Raw genomic sequence first — 11,158 nt, 5'->3', positions numbered from 1 at the left:
TAGTCTCAGGGTGGCCTTGAACTCACGGTGATCCACCTACCTCTGTCTCCCGAGTGCTGGGATTAAAGGTGTGTGCCACCATGCTCGGCTGTAGTCTGGCTTTTTATGCTTTACCTGAGGCAGTTACTTTATGCAATAATTACTCTTTTGATTACCTATTGCTGTGGAACAAAACCTCTTCAAACTGTACTATAATTTCAAATAGCGCCATCTCATAATCTTATAGTTTCAGGCCTGGGATAGGTTCAGTGCAGTTGTTCTTGCTTGGAGTCTGTTCTACATTTCATATCTTTATGGTAAGATATAGCCTGGAAATGACTTATGTTGAAGGCTCACTCATTCACATGTGTGCATTGGGGTTAAAAAATATCCTAAATGTTAAGGCTCCTGTAGTGCATGCCTGTATTACTAGATGATCTCCCTACATGGTTTCTCCAGTGTGATTGCTTCACAATAACTAGACATTTTTCTTTCTTTTTTTAATAGTATATGTTAGCTGTACAAAACAATGACATTTGAACACACACACACACCTTTATTTATTTATTTTTTTTCAAGGTAGGGTCTCACTCTAGCTCAGGCTGTCCTGGAAGTCACTATGTAGTCTCAGGGTGGCCTGGAACTCATGGTGATCTTCCTACCTCTGCCTCCTGAGTGCTGGGATTAAAGGTGTACACCACCACGCCCAGCTTCACCCCTTGATTTTATCTACCATTGCATTACCTTCTCTTCTACTCCCCTCAAGATAGTTAGATTTCTTTTTTTAATTAGCATAAAAAGAAGTAGGTTTCATTATGGTGTTTTTCAAATAAATTTTGTTGTTTCCCTTGTTCTTTTCCATGTTCTCTCATATGGGAATCCTAACTTTTAATGTTTGTATGTTATATAAATAAGTGATCTTAAGAGTCTTGTTAAGGATGTGAAAGAGAGGGAACAAGAGGTGATGGGAAAGGGGGTGTTGCAGTCGGGTTCACATTGCTGGCAAAAAAACCCCACACCTGACCAAGAGCAGCTTGTGGGAGGCAAGGGTTTATTTTGGCTTACAGACTCGAGGGGAAGCTCCATGATGGCAGAGGAAAATAATGGCATGAACATGTGGACATCACCTCCTAATGTGTCAACAGCAGCAGGAGAATGTGCCAAACACTGGCAAGGGGAAGCTGGCTATAACATCCATAAACTTGCCCCCAACTATATATTATCTCCAGGAGGAGCAAATTGCCACCAGCTGGGGACCTAGCATTCAGAACACATATGTCTATGGGAGACACCTGAACCAACCACCACAAGAGAGGACTAAAGGAAGCATGTAGCATGAAAGTGGAGAGGAGACTATTATGATGAGGAGGGCTAGTTTTCTTTTCCTTATTTTATTTTATTTTATTTTATTTTATTTTATTTTATTTTATTTTATTTTATTTTATTTTATTTTATTTTATTTTATTTTATTTTATTGAGGTAGGGTCTCACTTTAGTCCAGGCTGACCTGAAATTCATTATATAGTTTCAAGCTGGCCTGTAACTCACAGCTATTCTCTGATCTCTGCCTCTTGAGTATTGGGATTAAAGGCATGAGCATATCTAGCTCCTCTTTCAAGGTAGGGTCTCGCTCTAGCTCAGGCTGACCTGCAATTCATTATGTTGTCTCAGGCCGGCCTCAAAGTCACAGCGATCGTCCTACCTGGTATAACTAGTTTTCTTACATAGAAGTTCAAATCTTCAAAGGTAGTGACCAGAAGAGTAGAGGAATCAGAATAAGGATACAGGAGCTAGGTACAAAGGAGCCAGGCATGGTGCTGCACACCTTTAATCCCAGTAATCCAGAGGCTGAGGTAAAAGGATTGCTGTGAGTTCGAGGCCACCCTGAGACTACATAGTGAATTCCAGATCAGCCTGGACTAGAGTGAGACCCTAGTGCGCGCGCGCGCGCGCGCGCGCGCACACACACACACACACACACACACACACACACACACACATAAAATAAAATAAGCCAAACAGCCACCAACATTCCCCCTAGGTTCTAGGAGAGGAAACATATCACCATCTGATGGAGGGTGGTAAGGTTCTGGGATGGGAAATATGGTTGTGATCTTTTTTTTTTTTTAAATTCTTGAAAATATAATCAATCCTCCACAAGTATTAAAAAATCTGTACTTTCTTGTTAGCTTCTGTGCTGTCTTTGGTGTGAACTACCTTGAGAATTTTTGTCCTTGAATTCTGAACTCAGAACGCATAATATTATTACCAACAGTTTTCAGCAAGATGGATTTCAGTGATCTTCTTGAAATTGGGTCAAATTTTCCCATTATTCTCTGAACATCCAGATTTTTGGCATTTTCAGTTTCATTGGGTACTTGTGTGAAATTTCATGGTGCATATATTCTTCCCTGACCCCCTCCCCTAGAGGCTGGGGACAGCAGTCTGGAGGAGTAAGGAAAGAACTGGCAAAAGTGAAGATGAAGAGATTTCCCTGCTATAAAGAAGGCACTAAGCAGAATGCTCATCTAGGGGAAGGTGGTGGTTCTCTGAACAGCTTTCCTCTCTTCTCCAGTGAATCGTCTTAACAAGGCAAACTCCTCTGGGAGGAAAAAGCATGGAGAGGTGGCAGGGATTTCAGAGAGATTCTGTAAACACTTCGGAGTAGGGCGCTAAGCACCAGGAATTCGGTGATTATGCTGACCTTTCTTTTCTTCCTTGACCAGAGGAACAAGGTGAGTTGAAAATTTTGCTTTTTAGGATTGGTTCCAAAAAGGCTTCATTTTCTGGAGTCCATGTTGTTAATTCTGTTCAGAGTTGGGCTTGGTCCTAAAATTCAACCAAAGTCCCTGTTCCTTGAACTGACAGGAGAGCCATGTAAAAGGGTCTTCAGAGTAGGGTGTATTGGCTCAGCCTTTAATCCCAGCACACGGGAGGCAGAGGTAGGAGGATCGCTGTGAGTTTGAAGACAGTCTGAGATTACATAGTGAATTTCAGGTCAGCCTTGGCTACAGCAAGACCCTGCCTCGTAAAATCAAAATAAATAAATAAATAAAGGGTCATCAGGATAAAACCTCTCCCCCTACTGCTGATCCACCCCGAGTGGCAAGTGTTTAATTCCCTCTGGTTTAAGTCTCTTCAAGCAAGAGTTTAGTTTTACAGTCAAGATGATGAAGGAGGCATTTCAGTGCCCACTGCTGATTCGCTTTATTGGTTCTCACATTGAGGCAGACTAGAACAGAGTTTTTTGAATGAAGCTTAGAAGATTCTAGGGAGTTCTGAGATTTGAAAGGTAATCTGAGAACTAAGGAGGTATGTACGTGTGTGGTGGGGGGCAGGCGAAGGGTAGGACGTGGCATCATGATCCCTCCATCTCCCATTTTCTCACTTTACTGGGCCCCACGTGGCTACAAACTTCGCCATGGCACCAGAGACAGGACTGGACAACATAGAGCAACAAACTGATGTTCTAGCCAGGAGCTGACGACCTCTGCCTTCCCATTTGGGCGACAAGGCGACTACTGCCCAGGAGCTGGCGACCCCAGCCGGCCCTGCCAGGTACATCAGGAGCCGGTGAGGAGCGAAGCGAGGCAGAAAGCGGTAGCCGGCGGTCGACGGATGTCAAGGCTACAGATGGCCCCGCCTTGGCAGGCCGGGTGGCCTGGCAGGGGGACGCACAGGTGCGCGGGCGGGGGGCGGCGCTTGGGGGATCCTGCGCACTGCGCGCGCCCCTCCCCCGCGCGGCTCCGGACGCGGCTCCTGCCGGGCGCGCGCGGGAGGAGAAGCTGCAGCGGCCGCGGCCACTCGGGTAGCTCGGCGGCAGGGCGGGAACCCGCCGAAGGCGCGGGCTGCCGGTCTCAGCGTGGAAGAGGCGCGGGAGGCCCTGGGGCCATGGAGCCTGGGGATACAGCGCGCCCTGGCTCACGGAGGGTGGTTGGGGCGCTGCCGCCGAGGCTACTGCCGCTGCCACTAATGCTTCTGCTGCTGGGTTGGGGGCTGCGTGCCGGGGCCGCGGCCTCCTCCTCTGGGGCGTCGGCCGAGGACAGCAGTGCCATGGAGGAGCTCGCCACGGAAAAGGAGGCGGAGGAGAGCCATCGGCAAGACAGTGTGAGTCTGCTCACCTTCATCCTGCTGCTCACTCTCACCATCCTCACCATCTGGCTCTTCAAGCACCGCCGGGTGCGCTTCCTGCACGAGACCGGGCTGGCCATGATCTACGGTGAGTCCCCTGGCCGCACCCCCGCCCCACATCCCTCGCCGCCGAGCTCCTCCCGGCGCGGCGCGGCGCGGTGCGGTGCGGGGCTTCCGCTTCACTTGCCAAACGTGTTTCTTTTGCGTTTCCCCGCAGCGATGGTGTGTGGGTTCTCAAGGTCACCTATCTGCATTCTCCGGCTTTCTACTATGGTTAAAAAGCATTCCGCCCCATGTCGACGTTTTCTCCTGCCACAGAGGGGTGGCCCGTGCCTTTCTGCCCATTTCCGTGGTTTTATGCCCCTCTCCATTAGCATCTCTTCTCCCCACTCGTCCCAGTGCAGTCCTGATGTAGAGTGTGCAGGGGCTGGAGGTGGGTGATTTCCCAGGGGACTGTGCCATCCTGAGGGTCCATCCAGATCCACATTAGGGTTGAGAACTAGGGCTAAAGGTAGGTTTGGCTTGGGCTGTCAGGGCCTCTTGACATATACATGGTTAGCCAAGGTAGATCCCATGTCTCTTGTTAATAAAGTCGGCACAGTCAATGCAGTGAAAGTTGTGTGTGTTCAGTGACCCAGAGTGGTGATACCACTGTGTCACACCTAGGATGGGAGGGGGTAAGCTATTCCTAATGCTCTTATGCCTCAGAGGGAAGTTATACCCAGTTACTTGTTTTCCAAAATGGTACCATTGAGCAACTTTGAGTGTAGGAAGATGAAAAGTAGCGATTTTCATTCTGGAGTCAGCCTCCTTTTAGGTTAATACCACCATCCTTTTCTGGGTTTAATAGTACACATCATGTTACATGAACAGGGTCAGTCTAAATCTCCTGTCATGACATGGATAATAAATAACACAGTCCACAACTTGAGTCATTCTTCTTCCTCCTGTGTGGCCTGCCACTCCAAACTGGAGCCAAGTGTTCTTGTTCTGAAGTGAATTCAGTGGTATTAAAGCCCACATCAGCATCTTCCATGGAAATAGAGGAGCCACTTCATGAGTATTCCCCAAGAGGGAACGTTTGGCTGGAGAGATGGCTTGGCCGTTAAGTGCTTGCCTGTGAAGCCTAAGGACCCAGTTCAAGGCTGGATTCTCCAGTACCCATGTAAGCCAGATGCACAAGATGGCCCATGCATTTGGAGTTCATTTACAGTGGCTGGAGGCCCATTCTCTCCCTCCCTCCCTCCCTTTCTCCCCCCCCCCCCTCTCTCTCTCTCTCTCTCTCTGCCTCTTTCTGTCTGTCTCTCTCAAATAAATAAAAATTAAAAGAGAGAGAACATTTTACTTCATCACTTGTACTAGAAGGATCTCTCCACTCTATTTCCATCCAGGGTTCCCTGACAGAGAATGGAAAGCAGACACTTGAATCTTTTTTATGATTCATTTGTGTGTGTGCACACGCACGTGTGTGCAGGGCCTTCTGCTGCTGCAAACAAACACCATACACTTGGGCCACCTTTTGTGTCTGGCTTATGTAGATGGCTTGGGAATTGAACACAGGTGGGCAGGCTTTGTAAGCAAGTGCCTTTAACAACTGAGCCATCTTCCAAGCCCCAACTTTAATCTTGAATATGAAAATTACACTTAGTCCTGGGCCTGATTAGTTCTTGACAGTCTGGGTTCATTAACACCAGGTCCTTTCAGACAAATTGTGTAAAGTGAAAATGTTGCCAGGAGCCCTCCAGTTTGAAGCAGTGCCTCAAATAGATTGGGAATTGGGTGGTTACTGCAAATCATAGGTCTCAGGGCAGAATTGAGCCTCCATACTTGCTCTGTAGTTTGTCAGTTGCTGACAAATGACTGATGCCAGGAAAGCAGGTAAACCAGGAGGTTTTATGAGCAGATAGTGAGTGGGGAAATGAAGCACATTGTCATTTCAGGTGATTGACTCAGAGCCATGTTAGAAATGAAGAATGCCTTTCTATTTTTATACATAGCCATGGAAATATTTTATTTTATAGATTAGACCAGAATCTTTAAAGGATAATGTGCAATAGGGAATATATTTGACATGCTCATAACTGCAGGCTCAAGGACATGGAAAGTAAGCGGTAATAAATTTTTTTTAATGATAATTCCATGTTCATAGGCATTAAATCACCTTCATCTTTTCTTTGTTTTGTTTCAGACAAGGTAGCCTGAAAGTCACTATGTAGTATTAGCTGGCCTTGAACTCAAGGCAATCTTCCTGCCTCAGCCTTTCAATTTCTATGATTATAGGTGTGAGTCACCATGACGACCTTCAGTCATCTTTATCTTAAGGCTTGAAACAGTGGAATTTTCCTTTGCTGATGTATGCTTTAAAATCTTGCCTCTAAAAACTCACTGGGACCATGCTCCAGTGTAATGTTTTATTCTGTGGCAATCATGCTATAAATCTCATATAACTGATGATTATTCAGAAACGGCAGCATCAAGTAGTCTTGTGTCATTTTGTCCTATATCTTTAGGTCTTGGTGCTGCTTTAAAATGTATTGAAAAATTTAATTTTTCAATATGTAGTGCCCTGATTATGCCAAATAGAATTTTTTTTGAGGTAGGGTCTCACTCTAAGCCAGGCTGACCTGGAATTTGCTATGCAGTCTCAGGGTGGCCTTGAACTCATGACATTCCTCCTACCTCTGCCTCCCAAGTTCTGGAATTAAAGGCATTTATCACCATGCCTGGCCCAAATATAAATATTTTGATGTGTATTATTTGTAATTGTGAGAAAACATTTCTCTCAGGGATATTTGATTTTCTGTTTCAATCCCCCCATCTAAAACTGAATTCTAATGTTACTTGATTAGCTAATTCTTCATTATGTATTCAAGATTATTAGGATGTGAATTTTGATTTAAAAATTCAGTCTAATAATCATTTCAAAAATGTCTCTAAGGAGTTAAACATGATGCTTTGATATACTCACTAAAATGATTACTGCAGCCAAGCAAATCTCAGAACAGAATAACATTTTCAGGAATTACCTTTTTTAAAATGTGAGAAACCATTTTGTTTCTTTTTAAAATATTTTAATTTATTTGCAAGCAAAGAGAGATAGACAAGAAAGGAGAGAAAAAGACAGACAGACAGAGAGAGAATGGGCATGCCAGGTCCTCCAGCCACTGAAAACGAAGTCCAGATGCAGGCGCCACTGTGCACCTGACTTTACGTGGGTACTGGGGAATTGAACCCAGGTTGCTAGGCTTTGCAGGCAAGTGCTTTGACTGCTGAGACAACTCTCCAGCCCCAGATTTTATTTCTTGATATCAATAGAGGAAGTGAGTAATTGTCTTCTTGGCTCTGAGTAATAAAGTACAGGAAGACTCAAGGAAACAGTTGTTAAATATCTGTTCTTTGCTGTGTATGCATTTCAATTTCTGGACCTAACAGTTTAGCTTCAAAAGGTTGGTAATTTTTTAATGAATGAAGTGTTCAACTAAGAAATTCAAAACCCTTTATTCTTTTCAATTAATTTTATTGATTTATTCTTACTTTTGAGGTAAGGTCTCACTCTAGCCCAGGCTGACCTGGAATTCACTATGTAGTCTCGGGGTGGCCTCAAAATCACAGAGGTCATCCTACCTCTGCCTCCCAAGTGCTGGGATTAAAGGTGTACGGCCAGCTAATTAATTTATTTTTATATATTTATTTATTAGAGAGAGAGAATGAAAGAGAGAGAGAGAGAGAGAGAGAGAGAATGAATGAATGAATGAATGAATGAATGAATATGGGTACGCCAGGGCCTCTAGCCAGTGCAAATGAACTCTAGACGCATGCGCCATCTTATGTGGATCCTAGGGAATTGAATCTGGGTCCTTTGGCTTTGCAGGTCAATGCCTTAACCACTAAGCCATCTCTCCAGCCCCAACCTCTTATCCTGAAGGTTTTAGAAGTTTTTTTTTTTTCTGTCATTTATTAATTTTATTAGTTTATATTCATGGTATGTAGTACTGGGTTTCATAAGGATGTTTTCACACAAGTATATAATATACTTTGACTATATTTCCTCCCATACCCTTTAGCCTTCCTTTTTTCTCTCCTCTCCCACTTGCTCGTCCCCTTCATTACTCTAGAAAGTTTTGTTTCTACTTTCATGTCATATACAGGTATGTGATTTATGTATCTACATAACATCTAGGATTCACAAGTGAAAGAAAACACACAGTATTTGTCTTTCTCATTCTTATTTAATTTGTTTAGTGTGATAATGTCAAGTTGTATTCATTTTCCTGAAAACATCATTTTACTCTCTGTGGCTGAATAAAAATCCCATTGTGCATATATACCACATTTTCTTGATCTGTTTCTCTGTTGACATACCTAGGTTGGTTTCATAACTTAGCTATTGTGAATAGTACTGCAATCATCACTTATATGTAAATTTCTTTGTGATATGTTGACTTGAAGTCCTTTGGATAAATGTCCAGGGGTCTAACTCCTTTTTATATTGAAGTGATACTTTAATATGAGACGAATATCTTTAGCATTAAAAATAGCTAAGCTAGTATAGTCATGAAATATCTCTGGAAGGATGTGCAACAGACTAGTTATATTGGTTTCCTGGGACAAAACTGTCACTGAATAACGTCTTGTGCATTTTGATTTTTGAACTGTAGAAGTACAGTTACCTAATGGCATGGTCATGCTTCCATTCTGTTACTCTTATTATGGCATTTTAATGTGTTTCTCAAATCACTCAATTTAATACCTACTTCTCCCCCATTTAAATCACATTATATTATTCTATTGTCCCCAGGGAAGAGTTGATATTATATTAGGAGCATGCACAAATAGATCTCATAGTAGTAGATGCTTGCTTTGGTGCAAAGGACTGAAGGACAATAAGAGATACATTGTAAATGTTTAGCATTATATATATATATATATATATATATATATATATATATATATATATATATATATATATATCTACTAAGGAAGGGATAGTCATAACCATTCTTCCCTGAGAAGAGGATAAGGTAGCTAGCAACAAGGGAAGGTGGCCACAGACCTGACTCCTCAGAGAGTTTGTTTTAAAAAATATATTTTATTTATTTATTTGAGAGATAGAAAGAGGTGGGGCAGGGAGGAGAATGGGCACGCCAGGGCCTCCAGCCACTGCAAACAATCTCCAGGTATGTGCGCCTCCTTGTGCACCTGGCTAACGTGGGTCCTGGGGAATTTAATTGGGGTCCTTTGGCTTTGCAGGCAAACGCCTTAACCACTAAGCCATCACTCCAGCCCCTCTTCAGAGAGTTAAAAAAAAAACAACAACCAGACTTTGCTATGCTAGCTATAGGCATGCGTTAACCTGGCAGTAGTCTAACCTGTTTTGTTAGGCCAGGAAACCCCCAGATGGCTCAGTATGTGATTAAGTGCCATCCTAAAGTGACTGGGCACTACATGTCTGTACAGCAGAAATAGAAAATAAACATTTTGAGGCAGGAGAAGGTGTCAGTTAGTTGTGGTTGTTCTCTCATGTGAACAACAGTTCTAATTTCTTAGTGGTGTTTTTTTTTTTTTTTTGTGACAACTGACATGGGTCTAAAATAGCTCAGTGTGCTATGCTTGCCACCACCTGTATTTTACTTCTCCCTTCTCCATGCCTATCAGCTTTCTGAGGACTTGTTGAACAGCTCCTGTAGGTTCCATAGATTGGGGGCTCCTGGCTGTTTTGTTGATGGCATGGAATAGGTCTGCTATTCACAGTCTGAGAGTGGGCTCATAGGCAGAGTCTGAAAGAGCTCTGCTTAAAGCATTTTAGGGTTTCTCTAGCCCATATCTACAAATGTTTTCACATTCCTCCCACCAACCAGTTTCAGAAGCTTCTTCTGAACCCCATTGTCAGGTATTCATAAATATAACCCCACTTTTCTGGTAGCAATTGTCTGTTAGTGAGACTTTCTCACCACTGTTTTTGTTTTTGTAGACAGTCTCATATAACCCAGATTTGTGTCAAACTTACTGTGAGGCAGAAAATGAACTTGAACTTCTGATTGTTCTGCTTCCACCTTCGATGTTCGGATTCTAGGTGTGAGCCACCATACCCAGTTTTATGTGGTACTGGGAACAAATCAAGGGCTTTGTACATTCTAGACAAACACTGTACCAATTGACCTACATCTCCAGCCCTTATTGCTATAATAATAATAATTATTATTTTTGTTTTTTTGAGGTAGGGTCTCACTCTATCCCAGGTTCACCTGGAATTCACTAGGTAGTCTTAGGGTGGCCTCAAGCTCATAGCAATCCTCCTACCTGTGCCTCTCGAGTGCTGGGATTAAAGGCATGTGCCACCATGCCCATCCTGAGAGAAATATCTTAAGAGAGGAAAGATTTGTTTTGGTAGAGAGCACATAGCAGAACACAACTGCTCACATTATGGTAGGCAGGAAGTAGAGAGAGACTGGTGGATGTTTTCCTTTGTCATCTTTTATTTCATCTGGGTCCCCAGTTTGTGAGATTGTACTCCCAATATTTGCTGCATATTTCACCCTCTTGTCTGTAAGGGCCCTCAAGACTCACTCAGAGGTATGCCTTGCCGAGATACTTCTCAATTCAATCACGTTGACACTGAAGATTAATTTTCAGAGCCCGTGAAGAAACAACTACTTCCTGGTTAAGTAAGAGTCTCACTTTGGTGCCACATATCCCTGGGTTCAAATGCCATTTTATTTCTTATAAAGGAGCCTTAGTTCCTTGTTTGGAAAATGGAGATAAAGTTACTCACCTTTCAGGATTGTTGTTTTATTGAGATAATCTAAAAGGTCAAATGTGGTGTCTGGTACTGAAGCACTTGGTAAATATTAGTTCCTATTCTCACTTTAGACTGTGGTTTTCTTGGCAAGCTTTACTACTTGCTATTTGTTCACTAGAGGCCTGCTATAATTTTAAAATGCATTGAGACACAGTTAATGGTAATGAGGAGAATTGCTCTTTTTTTTTTTTTTTTTTGGTTTTTCAAGATAGGGTTTCACTTTAGCCCAGGCTGATCTGGAATTCACTA

The 11,158-nt window shown here is 43.2% G+C and overlaps 1 protein-coding gene across 2 annotated transcripts in view; it reads left to right on the top strand.

Moving 5' to 3' along the window:
• The first annotated feature begins 3,839 nt into the window (after nucleotides 1-3,839).
• Nucleotides 3,840-11,158, top strand: part of Slc9a7 (solute carrier family 9 member A7) — a 174,943-nt gene continuing 167,624 nt past the window's right edge. For both annotated transcript variants that reach the window (XM_045140359.1, XM_045140358.1), the window contains exon 1: nucleotides 3,840-4,198. In XM_045140359.1, the coding sequence (XP_044996294.1) occupies nucleotides 3,871-4,198 (328 nt within the window). In that variant the 5' untranslated portion in view covers nucleotides 3,840-3,870. The remainder of the gene's footprint in view (nucleotides 4,199-11,158) is intronic.

The sequence above is a fragment of the Jaculus jaculus genome, chromosome X, assembly GCF_020740685.1.
Source record: "Jaculus jaculus isolate mJacJac1 chromosome X, mJacJac1.mat.Y.cur, whole genome shotgun sequence".
Taxonomy (NCBI): Eukaryota; Metazoa; Chordata; class Mammalia; order Rodentia; family Dipodidae; genus Jaculus; species Jaculus jaculus.
Note: the sequence above shows the minus strand (reverse complement) of the source record. Positions and strands in the feature narration are given on the sequence as shown.